General features: G+C 54.7%; 1 protein-coding gene across 1 annotated transcript in view; it reads right to left on the bottom strand.

Annotated features, from left to right (window-relative positions):
• The window catches only part of LOC134339633 (girdin-like), a 93,561-nt gene that overhangs the window by 32,836 nt on the left and 39,345 nt on the right, over nucleotides 1–21,380 (bottom strand). Inside the window, 6 exon segments of the mRNA XM_063036313.1 lie at nucleotides 745–889; nucleotides 7,113–7,259; nucleotides 9,522–9,680; nucleotides 10,714–10,795; nucleotides 13,453–13,610; nucleotides 20,907–21,047. Of these exon segments, the coding sequence (XP_062892383.1) occupies nucleotides 745–889; nucleotides 7,113–7,259; nucleotides 9,522–9,680; nucleotides 10,714–10,795; nucleotides 13,453–13,610; nucleotides 20,907–21,047 (832 nt within the window).

Raw genomic sequence — 21,380 nt, 5'->3', positions numbered from 1 at the left:
TCTTGTCGACCACGACTAACACCAGCTATCGGGACGGTGTGGAGGGAGATTCACTCTGTGTCCGACCCCGGGAGTGTGTGATGGGACGGTGCGGAGGGAGCTTCACTCTGTGTCCGACCCCGGGAGTGTGTGATGGGACGGTGCGGAGGGAGCTTCACTCTGTGTCCGACCCCGGGAGTGTGTGATGGGACGGTGCGGAGGGAGCTTCACTCTGTGTCCGACCCCGGGAGTGTGTGATGGGACGGTGCGGAGGGAGATTCACTCTGTGTCCGACCCCGGGAGTGTGTGATGGGACGGTGCGGAGGGAGATTCACTCTGTGTCCGACCCCGGGAGTGTGTGATGGGACGGTGCGGAGGGAGATTCACTCTGTGTCCGACCCCGGGAGTGTGTGATGGGACGGTGCGGAGGGAGATTCACTCTGTGTCCGACCCCGGGAGTGTGTGATGGGACGGTGCGGAGGGAGATTCACTCTGTGTCCGACCCCGGGAGTTTGTGATGGGACGGTGCGGAGGGAGTTTCACTCTGTGTCCGACCCCGGGAGTTTGTGATGGGACGGTGCGGAGGGAGTTTCACTCTGTGTCCGACCCCGGGAGTTTGTGATGGGACGGTGCGGAGGGAGTTTCACTCTGCGTCTGACCCCGGGAGTGTGTGATGGGACGGTGTGGAGGGAGCTTCACTCTGTGTCTGACCCCGGGAGTGTGTGACAGGACGGTATCCAGCCATACGTCAGACCCCCCCCTTACCTTCCCCGTGCGCGAGCTCCTCGGAGAGTGGCCCTGCTGTCCATGTTGTTTCCGCTGCCTTGTCCAGTCTCTCGTTCACCTCGGCCTTGAGGCTGAGGTTGATGTCCAGGAGCTCCTCGATCCTTTGCCTGTCATTCTCCCGCTCCTGAAAGAGGGGGGAAGGTCTGCTGTGAAACCGGTGCCCGACAGTTCCCAACGTTACTCGAGTTGACATTCTGGGCACTTTTAACTAGTTCAATTAACTGTCTGGACAGCCTTTCACAATATCTCCGTACATGTGACGATTATAATCCGGGGTGACCCAGTAGCGTAGTGGTTAGCACAACGGTTTACAGTACAGACGACCTGGGTTCGATTCCCGGCACTGCCTGTCCGTTCTCCCCATGACAGCTTGGGTTTCCCCCGGGTGCTCCCATTTCCTCCCACAGTCCAAAGGCCGGCAGGTTAATTGGTGATTGTAAATTGTCCCGTGATTAGGTTACTGGGTTAAATCGTGGAGGTGGTGGGGTGGTTGAAGGTTTGAATAAATATCTCAGTGAAATACTGGAGCCTCAGTGAAGCAGACAGCAGAATCAGAGCCCACCCGCCACGGACATTCCCTCTCCTCTCCCATCAGGCAGAAGGTACGAAAGCCCGAAAGCACGTCCCACCTGTCCCAAGGACAGATCCTACCCCGCTGTTACCAGATTCTTGAAGGGATCTCTCGTATGTTGAAGGTGACCTGCGCCTTTCTGTCTGCCTGCCTGTGTTGCACTTTCTCCTTTACTGTGACGCTCCATTCTGCGTTCTGATTCAGAAGCAGCTTGATCATCGCCGACAGGCGGTGAAGTTTGCTGTGTCCCAAAACGTAGACATTACATAGGGTATATCATTAAATAAGCAGAGCGAAAAGTCGTGAGGTAGTGTTCACCGTTTCAATGTCCATTCGGAAATCGGATGGCAGAGGGGAAGAAGCTGTTCCTGAATCGTTGAGTGTGTGTCTTCAGGCTCCTGTACCTCCCTCCTGATGGTGGCAATGAGAAGAGAACATGTCCTGGGTGATGGGGGTCCTTAATGATGGACGCTGCCTTTCTGAGGCACCGTGCTTTGAAGATGTCCTCGATGGTAGGGAGGCTAGCGCCCATGAGGGAGCTGGCTGAGTGAACAACCCTCTGCGGCTTCTGTCAGACTCCTGAATGGTCCGCTCGTTGGCTGAAGATGGACCCTCTATCTCCCAATCGGCCTCCCCGTGACCCTCGCATTTTGTCTGCCTGCATCGCACTTTCTCTCTCACTCTAACACTATAATCTGCTCCCTGTTTTTCCTTCTGTACTTCCACGCGGAATTGATCGAGGCCCCGGAGCCCAACGAAGCAACAGAACCCAGTGTTCGGGTGATGGTTTATGCGCCGGGCCGGATTGAAGAGGTCAGGGCCTCAGGGCCTCAGCCGAGGGCCGGGCCAGTTCACTGCCCCGCGACGTTAACTCGGCTCTGCGCTGACCTGAGGCCCCGTGTCAGTGGATGTCGGTTCCGTTTGCCTTATGTCTGCACGATTTGGTTCTTTTTTGTCCCCCTGCACACTGGGAGTTTGACAGTCCACTTTTTTCTTTATAGAAAACTGGGTTCCTTTGGGTTTCTTGGTTTTGTGGCAGCCTGTAAGAAGCTGAAGGTCAAGAGGCGTAGTAAATGTACTTTGAACTTTGACCTGCCTGGATGGAACGCCGAGAAAAGCTTCGCACTGGACCCCGGTCCATGACAACACTTAAACCATTTAGGGACCTTCTGGCACAGAGGACAGTCTCCGGTGAAATACACCCCTCCTCATTAGAGTCGGCTCGTCATCATCACATAAAAGACAACGGAAAGATTATAAAGTTTAGCTATATGTGACACAGATACCTCCAAGAGGACCACAACCTTGTCGTAGGGTTTGGAACCTCGCCTGCCTTAATGACCCGGAGAGCCCTGCTGGCTGGGGTCAGGGCTTTGTGCTTTGGCTCTAGGTAGGGTCACTCATGCCGAACAGGGTCAAAGGGTAGAGGTCAGACTAAGAGTGGTCCACTGGTCCTCCAGGTTTGCTGGTTCAGCTCAGGACCAACAACCCTGACTGGTCAGACAAAACTGTTACAGAAACAGCAATGAAGAATCCTCCTACATCTGAGTGTGACGGTATTCCTGAGTCTCCACCCGGGACTTGCGTGACTGACGGTAGCGAAAACCGAGAGGAAGCTACTGGCACGAGGAGGGAAGCCCCGAACCCCGCCAGAGATGGAGGAACTTCATCGCTACCCCAAACGCCGGTGGGGTAACGGCCAGTGGGGACATCTGTCACGTGCGCAGCGAAGCGCGCCAAATCAAACCGCAAGTGGCGGCCCGCGTCTGGCCTTCCCCGCAACTCGCTAACGCTCTCCGGTACGTCCCTAGCAACCCAGGAACCCCCGCAGGGAACCCGCGCGGTCGCAGGGAGAATGCACAAACCCCCTTACGCACCGCGGCGGGAAGGGCGTGGCTCCAGCCGCCACTGCACCCTGCGGGCCCCGTTATGTTGAAGTTGTATCAGACGTTGGTGAGGCCTAATTTGGAGTATTGTGTGCAGTTTTGGCCTACAGGAAAGATGTAAATAAGGTTGAACGAGTACAGAGAAAATTTACAAGGATGTTGCTGGGTCTGGAGGACCTGAGTTATAAGGAAAGGTTGAACAGGTTAGGACTTTATTCCTTGGAACGTAGAAGATTGAGAGGAGATTTGACAGAGGCATACAAAATTATGAGGGTAAATGCAAGCAGGCTTTTTCTGCTGAGTTTGGGCGGGACTGCACCCAGAGGTCATGGGTTAAGGGTGAAAGGTGAAAAGTTTAAGGGGAACATGAGGGGAAACTTCTTCACTCGGAGGGTGGTGGGAGTGTGGAACGAGCTGCCAGCACAAGAGGTGGACGTGAGCTCAGTTTCAACGTTTAAGAGAAGTTTGGATAGGACGTGGACGGTCGGGGTGGTCCCGGTGCAGGTGGATGGGAGTGGGAAGTTTAAGTGGTCCGGCACGGACTCGGTGGGCCGAAGGGCCTGTTTCTGTGCCGTGCTCCCCTGCGACTCCGAGCGGAACGCACGAGAGGCATCAAAGAGACTCCTCAGCAGGTGCACGGGGTTTCGGGCTGCGTGGGAGGGAAGGGTTGGATTGACGGCGGGGGAGGCTAACACGTTGGCACAACATTGTGCTCCTGTTGTGACTGTGATCTGAGTCATCGGCGAGGCACCGAAGCGGCTGAGACGAGAATCCTCATTCGTCACGACAAGCAGGCTTTCTTCTCGGGACCCTCTCGGTAAACTCAAAGTGCCGCACGTTTTTCACACCCTTAAGAGCAACGGTAACAATCTATGACTCAACACAGTCTCAATCATCACAATGACATTGTCTCCTTCAGTATTTAGAGTCTGACAATATTTCCTTTCAGGTTTAAACCTACAAGGGGAGAGAGCCCAGGAGAAGCTTCTTCCCCTCTGCCATCTGATTTCTGAATGGACATTGAACCCGTGAACACTGCCTCATTACCTTCCTTTTCACTATTTAATTTAACTATTTAATAAATATTCCCACTGATATTCACAGCCTTCCCTCTATCATCATGTATTGCATTGTACTGCTGCCACAAAGTTAACAAATTTCACCACATGTGCTGGTGATAATAAACCAGATTCAGATGTTCAGACCAGGGGGCTCCAAAAGCTCCTGATGACAGAGATCGCAGACACCCAAAATTAACGCCACGGGAGCTGGCTCTGATGAGGCAACTATCCACAAGACCATGAGCCATTGGAGCAGAATTAGGCCATCCGGCCCATCGAGTCTGCTCCACCATTCAATCATGGCTAATCTTTTTTTTTTATCTCCTCCTCAACCCCAGTTCCCGGCCTTCTCCCCGTAACCTTTGATGCCGTGTCCAATCAAGAACTCATCAATCTCTGCCTTAAATACACCCAATAAGCTGGCCTCCACCACTGCACGTGGCAACAAATTCCACAAATTCACCACCCTCTGGCTAAAGAAATTTCTCCGCACTCTGTTTTGAAAGGGCGCCCCTCTATCCTGAATCTGCGCCCTCTTGTCCTAGACTCTCCCACCGTGGGAAGCATCCTTTCCACATCTACTCTGTCTAGGCCTTTCAACATCTGAAAGGTTTCAATGAGATCCCCCCTCATCCTTCTGAATTCCAGCGAGTACAGACCCAGAGCCATCACACATCCCTTGTATGATAACCGTTTCATTCCCGGAATCATCATCGTGAACCTCCTCTGGACCCTCTCCAATGCCAGCACATCTTTTCTTAGATGAGGGGCCCAAAACTCAAGCTGAGGCCTCACCAGTGCCTGACAAAGCCTCAACTACTGATACAGCAAATATGCTTGAGGCGCGATCCGACAATATCGGACTGGTCCGCGAGCTTCCTTGGACTCAAGGTTTGCTGTTAAGGGCAAGACAGTAACAGTGTTGCTGGGCAGAGGGTCCAAGTTCATCGCGCCCTGAAAGCGGCTGCACGGATCGATAAGGTGGTCGAGAAGGCTCCTTTGCCTTTAACAGGCGGGGCGTTGAGTTCAAAGGCCAGGAGGTTATGTCCCAGCTTTTTAAAAGCTCTGTTAGGCCACACCAGGAGTATTGCAGACAATTCTGCCCCCCGTTATTTATAGATTGCGATTGGGTGTGGAACCCGCTGCCCGGCAAACCGCCGATTTAACCCCAGCCAAGTCACAGGACGATTTACAGTGACTGATTAACCTCCCAACCGGTACGTCGTTAGACTGCGTGGGAGGAAACCGGAGCACCTGGGGGAAACCCACGCGGTCACGGGGAGAACGTACAAACTCCCCACAGGCAGTGACAGGAATCGAACCCGGGTCGCCTGCACTGTAAACCGTCGTGCTGACCACTATGCCACACCCCGCCCCCCCCGGACATATTCAGAGTACAGTGCGGAGGAACAGAGAGATCTTGGTCTCCAACTTCAGAGTTCCCTCAAAGTTGATGTGCAAGCTGACAGGGCGGTTATGAAGGCCTTTGGTCTGTTGCCCTTTACTCGGTGGGAATTGAGTTCGAGAGCCGTGAGATAATGTTGCAGCTCTATAAAACCCCGGCTAGGGCCACACTTGGAGTTCTGTCGCCTCATTATGGGAAGGACGTGGAAGCTCCAGAGAGGCTGCCGAGGAGATTTACCGGGATTGGAGAGCACGCCTTATGAAGATCGGCCAAGGGAGCCAGGACTTTTCCCTCAGGAGCAGAGGAGGGCGGGAGGCGTACAAGAGGGCGTAGCGGTTACCGTGACACTATCACAGGTCGGGGCTGCTCTGGAGCTCTGAGTTGAGTGAGGAGTTTGTACGTTCTCCCTGCGAACCGCGTGGGTTTCCTCCGGGGGCTCCAGTTTCTCCCCACAGCCCAAAGACCAAACAGTTGTTGGGTTAGTTGGTCAGTGTAGATTGTCCTCGTGTTAAGTAGGTGGGTTTCTGGGTGGTGCGGCTCATTGATAAGAGGCCTGGATCGAGCGGACAACCCGACTTTTTCCCAGGGCGGAGATGGCTAACACGAGGGGTTGTAATTTTAAGGTGGTTGGGGGGGACGGGATATGGGAGGTGTCAGAGAGGTCTTTTTTTTTTACACAGAGAGTGGTGGGTACGTGGAACTCCCTCCCAGGGGTGGTGGTAGGAGCAGAGACATCAGGGGAATTTAAGAGACTCCTAGATGGGTGAAAGAAAAATGGAGGGCCAATAAGGAGGGCGGGTGGGGTGGGTGGAGATACATTGCTACCAGAGGAGGTGTGAGGCACTCCGTCCCTCCGCTAGTCTGCAGGTCACTCTTGGGCAAGGTGTCACACTTGCTTAGCCTCTCCCTGAACAGGGTCACGTGAAGCCGTGGGCACAGGTGGTGGATGGTCGTACGAGCAGCCGGTGCAGTCACAAGCCCTGATTATGCAACCACTGACGACAGGCGGACAAACTCTGAAGAGTATTGATAGTGGCTTGGGGGGGGCATCACTGGTCTTGTGAAGTCACTGCCCAGAAGGACACAATGGCAAACCAGTTCTATGGTAAAATTTGCCAAGAACAATCATGGAGAGACGATGGTCACCCATGTCACATGACACATAATGATGATGTCATACGACACGGCACATAAAGATGATGTCATATGACACAGCCCACAATGAAGTCATATGACACAGCCCATAATGATGTCATATTACATGATACAATGATGTCATATGACACAGTGCATAATGATGATGTGTAGAGGGGAAGGGTTAGACTGATTTTAGAGTCGGTTAAATAGTCAGCACAACATTGCGGGCCGAAGGGCCTGTGCTGCTCTCTGTTCTCTATCCGGCAGTGTACGTTCTGCGTTCTTACCGTCTCCAGGTCGCGCAGGGCTGACCGCAGCATCAGGTTCTCCATCTCTGCCTGGTGCAGCTTGTCGCAGCGGGCACGGGCGGCTTCCAGCTGCTCCTCCAGCAGGGACTTGGTCTCCAGCAGCGCCTGATTGTACTCTCTCTCCTCCTGCCAGAGGCAACGGCGCGGGGTGGGGGTGGTGGGGGAGAGAGACACACACACGTTAGAAACCTCCCTACGCCGCTGTCCGTCAACCCTCCCCCACCCCGGTGACCGTCCTGCCTCCCAGGAGCTGCCGTCCTGCTGGGGGTGGGGGGGGGCTGCCATGACTGTTGGGCGCACAGCAAGATCCCCCCCCCCATGCCCGCTACCCCCAAGTACGGCTCCACTTCCCTTCACAGGAAAGGACAGGCTTGCCGCTGTGTGTGTGTGTGGGGGGGGGTAAGTTTAGAGCCACAGGGTGAGGAAACAGGCCCTTTGGCCCAATTCCACCCCCCGCCGTACCGGCCGAGATGCCCATCTGTCCTACAACGTAGGAGGGGCTGGGAGGAGCCCAGCAGGTCGGGCGCCATCTGTGGGGAGGTCGTGGACGGTCGACGCCTCAGGCCTAGCCCAGTCGTCAGGACAGCTGCCCTGTCTGCTTGACGCCGGGGCGGAGACTTTGGGGAGAAGGTCACGCAGGGAAGGCACGTTACGCCTGCTCGCTGGGCTGAGAGGAGACCCGGGGGGGGAAGGGAGCGAGGGAACCGAGCAGGCCACTCCAAGGAGAGCTGGATGCATCAGGGGGCCCAGCACTGCACCCTTGGGCAAGAAATTGGGGTGGATATACGTCTCTACCAAAGGAGGTGTGAGACGCTGCTTCCGTCCGCTAGCCTGCTGGTCACCCTTGAGCAAGGTGTAGCATCTGCTTAGCCTCTCTCCGATCAGGGTCACGTGAACCCACGGGAGCAGATGGTGAAATCTCTCTCTCTCTCTCTCTCTCTGGATGGTGAGAGCCCATTGATCCTCCAGTCGGGGTGTGGGGGGGAGTGGCTCGGAGAAGTGACGCGGAAGAGAGTAACATTGGGACAAGGAGCTGGTGGTCTACTGCTCTTGTTATTACAAGGAGCTCGTGGCCTAAGGTAGAAGGAGTCAATTTTAGAAAACCCGAGCACATTTGTTTTTCAACATCGTCTCCTCCTTTAATACGGATCTTGAGAAAGAGAGAGAAGAGAAATCGCCTTTCAACTCACGAGAGAGAATGGGCTTTTGATGTAACAGGCAATTTCTTTTTTACAAGGTCAAGTCGCTAGCTCAACGCTCAACCGTCAATCCAGCACGGATGGAAAGCGTGCCAGGGAGCCGGCTGGATTCGAACTCGGGAGCTTCCGCCCCAAAGTCCAGCGCTGATGCCACTACGCCACCAGCCAGCTCACACGGACCTTGGATCTCCAGAAAGTGGTCCACAGCAGGGGTGATTGATAAGTTCGCGGCCTAAAGTAGGCGATGAGTTATTAACTTCAAACTTTCTACATAATCACTCAGAGTTGAACTGCACATGCATGTAACGAGAGCTGTATAACTCATCTCCTTCTACCTTAGGCCATGAACTTATCAATCACCCCTCGTATCGGGGCTGGGTTACTCATGAGAGCGAGCCTAGCCTGAGATACCGACGTGCTGGGTTGGGGACTGTCATTTTTGATGGACTCTACATCCAGCTCTCTTTGGCGGTGGGCGGGGGGGGGGCGCGTGGTTTGCTGTTGATTGTCCGGTTTGGGAAGGGTGTCGATGCTTCCAATGGCACAAGTAGGGGAGGGGGATCTTTGGGGTTCTGATGTTTCCGCCATTCATTCTATGGGGCTTCTTGTTCACGGCTGTCTGTGAAGAGTAAGAATTTCAGGTTGTATAGCATACACACTAAAGTAAAAAGTTAAAGTCTGTCCCAAGACTTATAGGCTCATCAGGCCAGTGCTTATGCTGGTTTCCGTGGTGTGAAGCGACTGAGAGTACGAGACTCCCCCCCCCCCTGGATAGGAGGTTAACCCCCAGTATTTTGCCGGTACCCATTTTCAGCTGGATGGACTGGAGCAATGTGTGGTTAGGTGCCTTGCTCAAGGACACAACACGCTGCCTCGGCTGGGGCTCGAACTCACGACCTTCAGATCGCTAGTCCAACGTCCTAACCACTTGGCCACGCGCCACACACACACCGTATACATTCTCTGACGTTAAATCGAACCGTTGAGGTGCCCTACGGAAGGCAGGTTAAGGGTCAGGATCGGCTATCACCAGGCGGAGCACAGTAGGATTCCACAGACTGGGAATGGCCCGGGGGGGAGGGGTGCAGATCGGACCAAACGCTGGGGGCGAGAGGGGATTACACCCTTCCCCCAGTCCCGCTTGCCCACCCAACTGCCCTCGCTGCCGCGCCCCAGCACGGAGAGGTACCTCAGCCTTCCCGCGGTAGAACTCGATGCTGTTCAGCCGTTCCTTGTAGGCTTTCACCTCGTGCTGCAGCCGGTCCACACGGGTGGCCTTCTCCCGCAGCACGTCCACCTCGTCCCTGTAGGTCTGCGCCGTCCGGGCCTCTAGCACCAGCTCGCGGTTCTGCGGGGGGGCGGGAGGAAGCAGGGGACGGTCACTGAGACTGGTGGCTTCACTCTGTGTCTGACCCCGGGAGTGTGTGATGGGACGGTGTGGAGGGAGTTTCACTCTGTGTCTGACCCCGGGAGTGTGTGATGGGACGGTGTGGAGGGAGCTTCACTCTGTGTCTGACCCCGGGAGTGTGTGGTGGGACGGTGTGGAGGGAGCTTCACTCTGTGTCTGACCCCGGGAGTGTGTGATGGGACGGTGCGGAGGGAGATTCACTCTGTGTCTGACCCCGGGAGTGTGTGATGGGACAGTGTGGAGGGAGCTTCACTCTGTGTCTGACCCCGGGAGAGTGCGATGGGACAGTGTGGAGGGAGATTCACTCTGTGTCTGACCCCGGGAGTGTGTGATTGGGACGGTGTGGAGGGAGCTTCACCCCGTGTCTGACCCCGGGAGTGTGTGATGGGATGGTTTGGAAAGTGTTTTACTCTGTGTCTGACCCCATGCACCCAGGGGTGCTCACCAAATCCCAATTTTAAGTGCAGTCTTAATTTCAAACTCATGATTAACTCAAAAACAGAACCGAGAGTTGATGATCACTAGATCAGCCGCCCTTCAGTGAACCTCCTCGACAAAGAAATCGGGTGGAATTTATCCCACCTCAGACTGAGCAAAGTCATCTGATTCTGTGGCTGAGTGGGTCGGGCTGCTGCCTCCTAACCCTGGAGACTGGGGTTCGAATCTAACCTTCGCACTTGTGGTGTGTGCGTGTGGAGTTCACGTTCTCAGTGTCTGCATACTTCCAGTCCCATCAGTCTGCTCCTGTACCCGTGGGGGATGGTGGTATCGGTGAGCTAATTGCCCCCTCTCCCCCATGTGTGGGTGAGGGGTGTGAAATGAGTGGTTGATGGGCCAGCCTGAGAATTAAGGTGTTGCACAGAGTGGGCGGGCCGAAGGGCTGTCAATCAACACAGCTGAAGGGAGCGTGTCCGAATCACAAACGCCATGACAGGCAAGGGACCGTGTGCAAATCTCCCCCGAGGGCCGGTACCTGCTTCTGCAGAGTCTTGAATTCCATCTGAAGCTCCTGCAGCTCCTGCTTGCAGTCCTGGAGTTTCTCGCCCTTCTCCTCCCTAAATCCACAGAGAGACGGTCCTCAGTCTCACACACGCGGAGGAGGAAAGAAACGGGGGCTGGGACCTGCCGTTCAGCCACCCCCCTCCCTCCCCATTGAGTCTGCCTGCTAACCAAAGCAACACCAGACATCACACCTCTCCCGGAAGTTCCGAGAGTCTCCCGCATATTGATAGTGGCTCCCTGACGCCCGCAAATTATATACAATATCCCGGAAATCGATTTTTTTGAGAAAGAGCGAGCGAGAGAGCACGAGAGAGTGCGGCATGGCAGAGTATTCCAAAACAAGAAAATATAAAACGTGCGTCACCCCAGACTACCCTAAAGTGTACCCCTGCCTAATAGGTAGGGTTGCCAACTGTCCCATATTAGCCGGGACATCCTGTATATCGGGCTAAATTGGTTTGTCTCATACGGGACCGCCCTTGTCCCGTATTTCCCCTGCTAAGGTAGAGTGTTCCTATGAAACCGTTCGTAAGCCGAAATGGCGTAAAGCGAAGAAGCAATTACCATTAATTTATATGGGAAAAATTTTTGAGCGTTCCCAGACCCAAAAAACAATCTAACAAATCATACCAAATAACACAGGGGTCCCCAACCCTTTTTGCACCGTGGACCGGTTTAATATTGACAATATTCTTGTGGACCGGGGGGGAGGGGGGGGTGTTCAAGTAGGGATAAACTCACCTCAACATGTCTTTTACAGTTAGGGTTGCCAACTTTCTCACTCCCAAATAAGGTTCAAAACTATCAGTCAAATCCCAGGATACTTTACCCCAGGAAAGACTACCATGACCATGAAGCCTTGCGCGGGCACCTGTGTGGGCATGCGTGACTTGCCAATTTCTTTTTCTGACTGTTTTGCCATCTTCCCGACTATACTGTACATACATCATTTCTACTTTATATAGGCTGTGTATTTATCATATCATTCCTGCTCTTACTATATGTTAGTGTTATTTATTTTCAGTTTTATGTGTTATTTGGTATGATTTGTTAGGTTATTTTTTGGGTCTGGGAACACTCAAAAATTTTTCCCGTATAAATTAATGGTGATTGCCTCTTCGCTTCATGCCATTTTGGCACGAAAGGTTTCATAGGAACGCTCTACCTTAGCGGAGGAAATACGGGACAAGGGAGGTCCCGTTTGGGACAAACCAATTTAGCCCAATGTACGGGATGTCCCGGCTGATACCGGACAATTGGCAACCCTATGTTCAAGTTCAACAGCGCGTGACAGGGAATGAGAAAAGGTGCAGCTGACTCATATCGTTTCCTCACGGCCCAGTAGCACATGCTTTGCGGCCCAGTACCGGTCCGCGGCCCGGTGGTTGGAGACCACTGGAATAACACATAAAACCTAAAATAACACTAACATGTAGTAAAAGCAGGAATGATATGATAAATACACAGACTATATAATGTATGTACAGTGTAGTTTCACTTAACAGAATCGGGAAGATTAAGGCAAAACCGATTTGTGGGGGAAAAGATCGGCAGGTACACACATGCGCACACAGGTGCCCGCGCAAGGCTTCATGGTCATGGTAGTCTTTCTCGGGGTAAACACAAGTGTCCCGTATTAGACTGCTACTTTTGTCCCTTGTTTGGGAGTGAGAAAGTTGGCAACCCTACTAATAGGGGTCAAAAATAATGACAGTGTTGCTCGCTGCTCTGTTTGCAACAGTGACTTTTCTGTTGCCCATGGTGGGTTAAATGACTGTAAAAGACATGTTGAGGTGAGTTTAACAGGTGTCATTCGTTCATTAGCATAGCTAACGTTATTTAAACTAGCTGGCTAGCTGCTAAGGAGCTACTCTATTGCAGACATCCCACCTCTCCTGGAAGTTCCGGGAGTCTCCTGCAAATTGATGGTGCTACCTCCGGGAAATGAGTTTTTGCAGGGTGGGATGTCTGTAACACACACACACAAAATGCAGGAGGAACTCAGCAGGCCAGGCAGCATCTGTGGATAAGAGCAAACAGTCGGCGTTTCGGGCCGAGAGCCCTGCGGACTACCGTCCAACGAGACTTGAATGCATTCTCAGCTTTCAAATGAGCTGGAGCCCCCTCTCGTCCACCCTGCCACCCCACCCCTGGGAATCCCCTCCGTTCCTCTGTCCCGTCCACACTGCCCATCGGAGAGCGCGTCCCCACGCCCGCCGTCCCCGGCCGCTTCGGTGCAGCGTCCTCTCATGGTGTACGGAAGCCGCCGCGGACTGACAGGAAGGCGGGAGGAGGTCGCTGCAGGACGTGTAGCTGACCCCGGGGTGGGGGGGCTGAAGAGGCGGACAGGGAAGGGGAATAAAGTCACGGCGGATACCACCCGCACAGCAAGCCCCCTTCTAGAAAGCGCTATAACTTCACGCCGTCTTAAGGATTCCCTCCCACCCCCCCACCCAGGCAGTTAACCTGATCAATCATTCCAGCGTGCCCCCCACCACCCCCTCTAGCTATTCCCTCAGTCGACGTTACAGGCCGAAGCCTTCCCTCAGAACGTCTCAGCCCAAAACGTCGACTGCTTATTCGTCTCCGTAGATGCCTCCTGATCTGCTGAGGTTCCCGCGTTCAGCGTGCTAGCTCAGATGGGCTGAGGGGCCTGCACTGTGGCGTCTAGGTCGTACCCCCGCCTCCCCACCCCCCCCCCGCTACTCACAGCTCCTGGCGCAGGCGCCGCAGCTTGGCCCTGGAGTCGGCGAGCTGGACGGTCAGGTTCCGGGGGGTGTCCGCGGGCCCGTGGATGGAGGGTGGGGCCCCGTGGGGCCAGGCCTCGCCCGGGCCCCGCTCCCGCTCCTGTATCAGCTCAGAGAGCCGCTGTGGGAGGGGGGAGCGGGGGAGCAACAGAGAGAGAGAGAGATGCAATACCCGAGTGAGAAGTGAGAGCTTGCAAGGGGGCTCCCTCATCCCCACACCCTCCAAGGGATCGGATTAGACGGGCCTGAGCACAAAGTGGGGTCTCCTCGCTGAGGGATGTCCTGCCCACAATGAGGGCTCACCTTGCTGAGAGGGAGGCCCACAGCGAGGGGAGAGGGTACTCCACACCCATTTTGAGGGAAGCTCTGCCAACTGGAGGGGTCTCACCCGCTGGGGTAGCCCCCACCCACGGGAATGAAGGCTCTGTCCACTGACGCAGGCTCCTCGCACGATGGGAGGAGCGAGTAGGCCAAGTCAGACCTTGAGGGGTGGAGTGAGGCCTCAGCCCACAGTGGATGGGAAGGCCACACCTGGTGAGAGAAGGCTCACCCCTTCGCAAAGCTCCTCTCCCCACGGTGGGAGTAAGGGGCTCCGCCCACAGGAAGGACGGCCCAACAGAGGCCCCGCCTACATGGGGGTGCGGCTCTGACAGAGGACAGCCCACAGATGCCCCGCCCACCATGAGGGCGTGGCTTTACCACGGGGAGGCTGGCCCAGTGAGGCCCCGCCCACTGTGAGGGCGTGGCTTTACCACAGGGGGCTGGCCCGGAGAGGCCCCGCCCACTGTGAGGGCGTGGCTTTACCACAGGGAGGCTGGCCCACAGAGGCCCCGCCCACTGTGAAGTCCCGGCCCACTGAGAGTGGGAGCTGGGGGTCTGAGGAAGGAGCTTGAGGAGGGTGGGTGTGAGGGGGTAGGGAAGGGAGGATGTGAGGAGGAGATAGATAAGACAGATACTTTATTTATCCCAAAAGGAAATTTCAGTGTCACAGTAGCATTACAAGTGTACAGGTATACAAATATTAAAAGAGAAGTAAGAAAGAATGAAAAATAAGTTACCTCAAACAGTCTAACAGGAGGGGGTCATCACTTCCCCGGTGATTGGTTGACTCACTATACAGCCTAATGGCCGAGGGTAAGAGTGACCTCATATAGCGCTCTTAGGCTGTTACTGAAAGTGCCCCTCTGTTCAGCCAAGGTGGCATGCAGAGGGTGAGAAACTTTGTCCGGAATTGCCAGGATTTTCTGGACGGTCCTTTGTCCTGCCACAAGCTCCAGTGGAGAGGTGGGGAAGGGAGGGGGAATGGGGGAGAGGGGACAGGGGAAGGGGGAGAAGGGAGAGGGGAAGGGGAAGATGGTGTGAGCAGAGTGGGGAGAGGGGAAAGAGGGGAGGAGAGGGGGAGAAGGCAAGGGAGAGGGAGGAGGGGAAGGGGAAAAGAGAGAGGTGGAGGGAGGAGAGGGAGAGAAGGGGAAGGGGAAGAGGGTGGGAGAGGGAGGGGGAGGGGGAGAGGGGGTGTGAGGGGAAGGGGAGAGGGGAGGGGGAGAAGGCAAGGGAGGGGAGAATAGGTCTGGGAGGAGAGGAAAGAGGAGAAGAAGAGGGGAGAGAAGACAGGAAGGGAGAAGGGGGAGGGACAGGGGAGGAGAGGAAGGGGAGAGGGGGGAGGGGAAGAGAGGGGGAGGAAGGAAATGGAGTGAAGAAAGGGGGAAGGGGAAGAGGGTGGGGGGAGGAGGGGAAAGGGAGGGGGAGGGGAGGATGGGAAGGGGGAGGAGAGGAAGGGGAGGAGGGGAAGGGGGGAGGGGGTGAGGGAGAGGGGAGGGGGGAGGGGAAGGGGAGGGGAGGGGAGGATGGGAAGGGGGAGGAGGAGTGGCATGGGGAGTAGGGAGGGGAGGAGGGGAAGGGGTGAGGGAGAGGGGAGGGGGAGGAGGGGAAGGGGGAAGGAAGGGGAAGGGGAGAGGAAGGGGGATAGGGAGGGAGGGAGAACAGGGAGGTGGGTGATAGGTGAGGGAAGGGGAAAGTATAGGTGGGAGGAGGAGGGAGAGAGACGGAAGGGGGGCATAGGTCAAATGGAGGAGAGGGAGGACGAGAAGGAAGGGGAGGAGGGGGGGAGAGGAATGTATATTCTCTGAGCACCTGCACCGTCCCAACCACGCACCGTCGGACAGTCGGGGTGCCGGACTGACATCGGGAGCTGTGCGTGGAAGTCCCGGGGCGGGGCAGGGTGGGGCTGCAGCAGGCACGACTGCGCCCACGGCCCCGATTCACCACCCACGTCCTCCTCCCGGCACCGCCCCTTCGCGAGGGAACGCGGATACCGCGGGCAATCAGGATCGGCTGCGTCCCTCGCTGACCTCCCCCTTTGCTACTGGGGGGGGGAGGGGGGACTCTGGGGGAAATGGACACCCTCCTCTCCGTCCTGCCCTGTCCGTGACCCGTGTCAGCCGTCTTGGCGCCAAGCGTGTGGTGACACTTACGGGCTGCCGCCAGCACAACCTCAGACTGCGTTAGCCGTTGAGGTGAGTGACGCTTTCCACTGTACATTTCAAACTTTCTGGGAACATGTAACAAATAAAGCTAATCTTTAAATCTGCGTTATCTATACATGGGTGGGGTGAAAATGTCGAAGAGTTGGGGGGTGACACAGTCAAAGGTCACGGATGGATTGAGTGCAGGGCCAGGGAAACGTGGTGGACCTCAGGGGGGTGGGGGCGGACTCCGGTCTCGAATCCGGCCGGCCCCTCCTTGCGGGCTTTCCATCCGGGGCCGGCTCCAGCGTCGAGCTAGCGAGTCGGCCTCGTAAGAGAGACAGAAACGCTAAAAAAAACCCAGAAAAACTTCGAGGTCGCCGCCCGATGCGCCAGAAGGCGCGGAGGGAGCTTCATCTGGACGAGTGCGAGGGCGTCGTACTTCGGAGGTCAAACGCGAGAGATTCCGCAGGGGCCGGAAGCCCGGAGCAATGCACACGAAATGCCAGGGGAGCTCAGCAGGTCGGGCAGCATCTATGGAGGGGGATGAACGGTCGACGTTTCGGCCCCAGACCCTTCATCAGGACTGGAAAAGAGGGATGAAGCCAGAAGCAAGGGGAATGAATAGCACTGATAGACAGAAAGACTTGGGCTCCTAGTCCATAGATCCCTTCAAATGGTCACATACCTTCTGATTCTCTTAGCGTCCAGGATATTTATTTTATTCTATTTTATTTTAATTTGAGATACAGCGGGGCGACAGACCCTTTTGGCCTAACAAGTCCGCGTCAGCCACATGACCAATTAAAATCAAATCAAGTCAAGTTTAATTGTCATTCAACCATACAGTAGTGCTAGAGAGTTTGTGAACCCTGTAGAATTTTCTCTATTTCTGCATAAGGATGGCCTAAAACGTGATCAGATCTTCACGTAAGTCCTAAAACTGGTTAAAGAGAACCCAATTAAATTAATAAAGAAAATTCTACAGGGTTCCCAAACTTCCTAGCACCACTGTAGGACTGAGCGAGACTGCGTTCCTCTGGGGCCAAGGTGTAAAACATTCAAAATAGCGAGCAAACATTCAAAAATAGAGAGTAACATCATTCAAAATAGTGAGAAAACATTCAAAAATAGCGAGTAACATAATTCAAAATAGCAGGAAAACCTTCAAAAATGGTGAGTAACACAATGCAAAATAGCCAGCAAACATTCAAAAACGGCGAGTAACATGATTCAAAATAGCGAGCAAACTTTCAAAATCAGCGAGTCACGCAACTCAAAATAGTGAGAAAACCTTCAAAAATGGCGAGTAACAAGATTCAAAATAGCGAGAAAACATTCAAAAACAGCGAGTAACACGATTCAAAATAGTGAGCAAACATTCAGAAATAGCAAGTAACACGATTCACAATAGAATGTTTTCTCCCTTGGGGGAAAAAAACATATACATAGTCTACGACCCTGAGCGACAATGTCCAGCAATCGATGGTACAGTCTCCCGGCAGTGTACGAACACACAGGGCGTCCAGCCTGTCATTCCACCGCTCGAACACAGGAGGGCAGCACTGCAGGGAGAGGCCAACGCCCAGCCGAGCACGGACACCAGCCGTAAACAGCTCTGCATCTTCCCAGCAGCTCTACAGCAGCAGGCAAGCCGGTACTGACTTACCGACCGGTACGTCGTTGGACTGTGGGAGGAAACCGGAGCACCTGGAGGAAATCCGCATGGTCACGGGGAGAGAGTACAAACTCCTTACAGGCTGCGGAGGGAATCGAACCGGGTTGCTGGTTCTGTAACAGCGTAACGCTAACCATTTCCTCAGATCAATGACATACTTCGGAGACGTGTACAGAGTGGAGATAGGATCCTTAGTCCATCTCACTCGTGCCAACCAAGATGCCAATCTGAGATAGTCCCCTTTGCCTGTGCTTGGCCCACATCTCCTTAAACCTTTCCGATCCATGCCCCTGTCCAAATAGCTTTTCAACTTTGCAATTATACCCGTAGTGGTAGTTAATGATCCACTCTCAGTGGGAGGAGTTCACACACTGTACAAGCGGGGTTGTCAGTAAAGTTCAGCTGAATAGCCTGCACGCTGGTGTCCCGGTGTGCTCTGCACTCTCTCCTCATATCGAACACAATAAACGCCTTCACCATTTCCCCGGCAGCTCCCTCCGTACACCACCGCCCTCGGTGTCTCTCGATTCCCCTCTCACCTTAAAAGGCATCCCCTCTAGTTTTAGACTCCCCCTACCCTGGGGTAAAAGGCTGTGATCATCATCCCCTGCTTCCCTCCCTCCAGTTTTACTCCCCCCACCTTGGGGAGAAGATGTGACAACCATCCCCTGCTCCACCTCTAGTTTTAGACTCCCCCCCCCCCCGACTCTGGGGGGAAAAGGCTGTGACAATCACCGCCTGCTCCCCTCCCCCTCTTCCTTTTCCTCCTTATTCCCTCTTTCTCACCTCCTCCTCCCCCAGTCTTCCCTTTTCTTGTTCCTTCCTCCTTCTCTCCTCTTCCCTCTACCCTCGTTTCTCCTCCTCCCCCCCAACCTTTTCATGCTGATTTTGAATGTTTGCTCGCTATTTTGAACCACGTTACTGGCTGTTTTTGAGTGTTTGCTGGCTATTTCGAATTGTGTCACTCATTGTTTTTGAAAGTTTCAGTCTCTGGGATTTCTGTCAACGGCTTTTCTGTGTCAAACTTTCAGGCTCATAAACATCTCGTGTTTTTTTTTTGACTGAAACCAACTTCCCCCAGTTCCTCATTCAAGTTTAATCTTTGCTTCCCTAACATTTTTGGCAGGTGTTTTCTGCAAAGACAGAGACTAATTCCTCAAATGTCGCTATAGTTTTGTCTCTCATTGCCTCTGAGACAGACCAAGGGTCTCGATCTGAAACGCCGGCTGTCCACGTCCCTCCGCGGACGCAGCCTGATCTGCTGGCTGCCTCCAGCGCTTTGTGTGCGTTGTGTGCGTCCACCGGCCTGTCCTCGTGCGTGCCCACGCTCTCTAATCCAGGCAGCATCCTGGTGGACCTCTCCTGCACCCAGCGCAGAGCCTCCGCGTCCTTCCCGGCAGAGGGGCGGCCAGGGGTGATTGCAAAACTCCAGATGTGGCCTCGCCAGAGTTTCGTAAAGCTGCACCGTTACTTCCTGGCCCTTGAGTTTAATGCCGTGATTAATACAGGCAATTATGTCATGGGCTTTCTTCACCGCCCTAGCGGACAGCGCAGCCAGTCGCAGAGAGCTGCGGACTCTGTGTGTGTGTGTGTGTGTGTGTGTGTGTGTGTGTGTGTGTGTGTGTGTGTGTGTGTGTGAGAGAGAGAGAGAGAGAGAGAGAGAGAGAATCGCAATCGGCAGCTTTTCGATACGCCAAGGACGTGGCCTACGAGACTAGCGCGCCTTCAGGGTGCCGGATTTTCGTGGCTCTGGAGGCGGGCGGATTCAAGGTCGGTGCTGCCATCTGATGCATCATGAGAGTACACGGAAGATCGAAAGCAGCGAGCTGGCCGCTGGCTGTGCGCCCAGAGACCCGAGTTCTTTGGGCACAGAGCTCGGTAACAGACTTTAAACATCGTAAATCAGCGAGCTGTTTGTTATGTCTCCCCTCTCGCTGTGGAACAGAGACACCTCTTTCTCCCTTATTCGGGAGAGAGAGAGAGCCTGTGGTATGTTGAATACCGGGTGAACGAGTAGTCTTTGGAGTACTGCAAGTCTGTGTCTTTATGGATGCTTTGCTTCACACTTGAGTGCTCGGTGGAGGATGCATATGTTTCTTTGCTGGTGGGGGAGGGGGGTCGTCGCTTTGCTGCTGCTTGTGCGTGGGAGGGGGTTCTTTGAAGTTCTATTGTTTTAACTGTCATTCATTCTTTGGGGCACTCCTCTGTCTTTGTGGATGTTTGTGAAGAAAAAGAATTTCAGGACGTATATTGCATATACTTCTCTGACGTTAAATGTACCTGTTAAGCCCATTGAAAGGCATCATTTCCATCAAGCAACTCAGCGAAGATTGCGACGGGGGCAGCCTGCAAGTCCCACGGCGGCAGTTCCGGTGCTACCGCGAACCCGTACGCCTTTGCAGCGTGGGAGGAAGCTGGAGAACCCAGAGGAAATCTGCGTGCTCACGGGGAGCACACACAGACACCACACAGCCAGTGGCGGGAATCGAACCCCGAATTAGAGATCGCTGGCCGGCGCTGTACTCCGCGAACCGCAGGCCGTCAAGAGGGCAAATGGGATGTCGGCCTTCAATGCTAGAGGGATTGAATCTAAGGGCAGGGAGGTTATGCTGCAACTGTACAGGGTACTGGTGAGGCTGCACCTGGAGTACTGCGTGCAGTTCTGGTCTCCTCACTTGAGGAAGGATCTACTGGCTTTGGAGACCGTGCAGAGGAGGTTCACCAGGTTAATTCCAGAGATGAGGGGGTTAGACTATGAGGAGAGATTGACTCACCTGGGACTGTACTCACTGGAATTCAGAAGAATGAGAGGAGATCTTATAGAAACATACAAAATTATGGAAGGGATAGATAAGATAGAGGCAGGAAAGTTGTTTCCACTGGTAGGTGAGACTAGAACTAGGGGACAGAGCCTCAAGATTCAGGGGAGTAGATTTAGGACGGCGATGAGGGGGAACTGCTTTTCCCAGAGAGTGATGAATCTGTGGAATTCTCTGCCCATTGAAGCAGTGGAGGCTGCCTCAGTAAATAGGTTGGAGAGATTGCTGCACAGTAGGGGAATTAAGGGTTGTAGGTAGGTGGAGATGAGTTCATGGCCAGATCAGCCGTGATCTTATTGAGTGGTGGAGCAGGCTGGACGGGCCAGATGGCCGACTCCTGCTCCCGTTTCGTATGCTACCAGGCTGGTATGGGAGTGTGACTGGGCAACTGCATTGTGGCCAGTCTTCCTCGCCATGGGTGGGGTGAGGAGGGGAGGGGTCAGGGTGTCAGTTCTTACCTCCATGTTGTCATCTCTCTGCTTGGCCAGGGCCCTGAGGTGACAGGCCATGTTGTCAAAGAGCAGCTGCAACTCGTGCGAAGTCAGGGAGTCCATCTCCGGCCACTGTAGCGACAGCACGTTCTGCGGGTTCTGAGTGACCTGCGGGCGGTCTGGAGTTAGCCCCGAGACGTCTGGCGGGGTGGGGGGGGGCTCATCGTCTCCGCGCCCCCACTCTGAGAGCGCGCGAGACCGCGAGGAGGTCCTGGGATGCGGGAGTTGTGGGCTGATTTGGGGAGCGTTCTCCAGGACTGGGATGCTGTGGTGGGCCGCCCACACGGGGAAGGGCTCTCACTGGACGAGGGAGGGATGGACGTGACTGGGGGCGGTGGAGTGGGGACGGGTTCCTGAAGGTTGCTCTCCCTCCCTGCCAGCTCTGGGCACCTATTTTAGGCCCAGCATGGAAGCACAATGGGTAGTGGGTTCAATCCCGAC

This window comes from Mobula hypostoma, chromosome 30 (assembly GCF_963921235.1).
Source record: "Mobula hypostoma chromosome 30, sMobHyp1.1, whole genome shotgun sequence".
NCBI classification, from domain to species: Eukaryota; Metazoa; Chordata; class Chondrichthyes; order Myliobatiformes; family Myliobatidae; genus Mobula; species Mobula hypostoma.
This window is presented reverse-complemented; position numbering and strand designations above follow the sequence as displayed.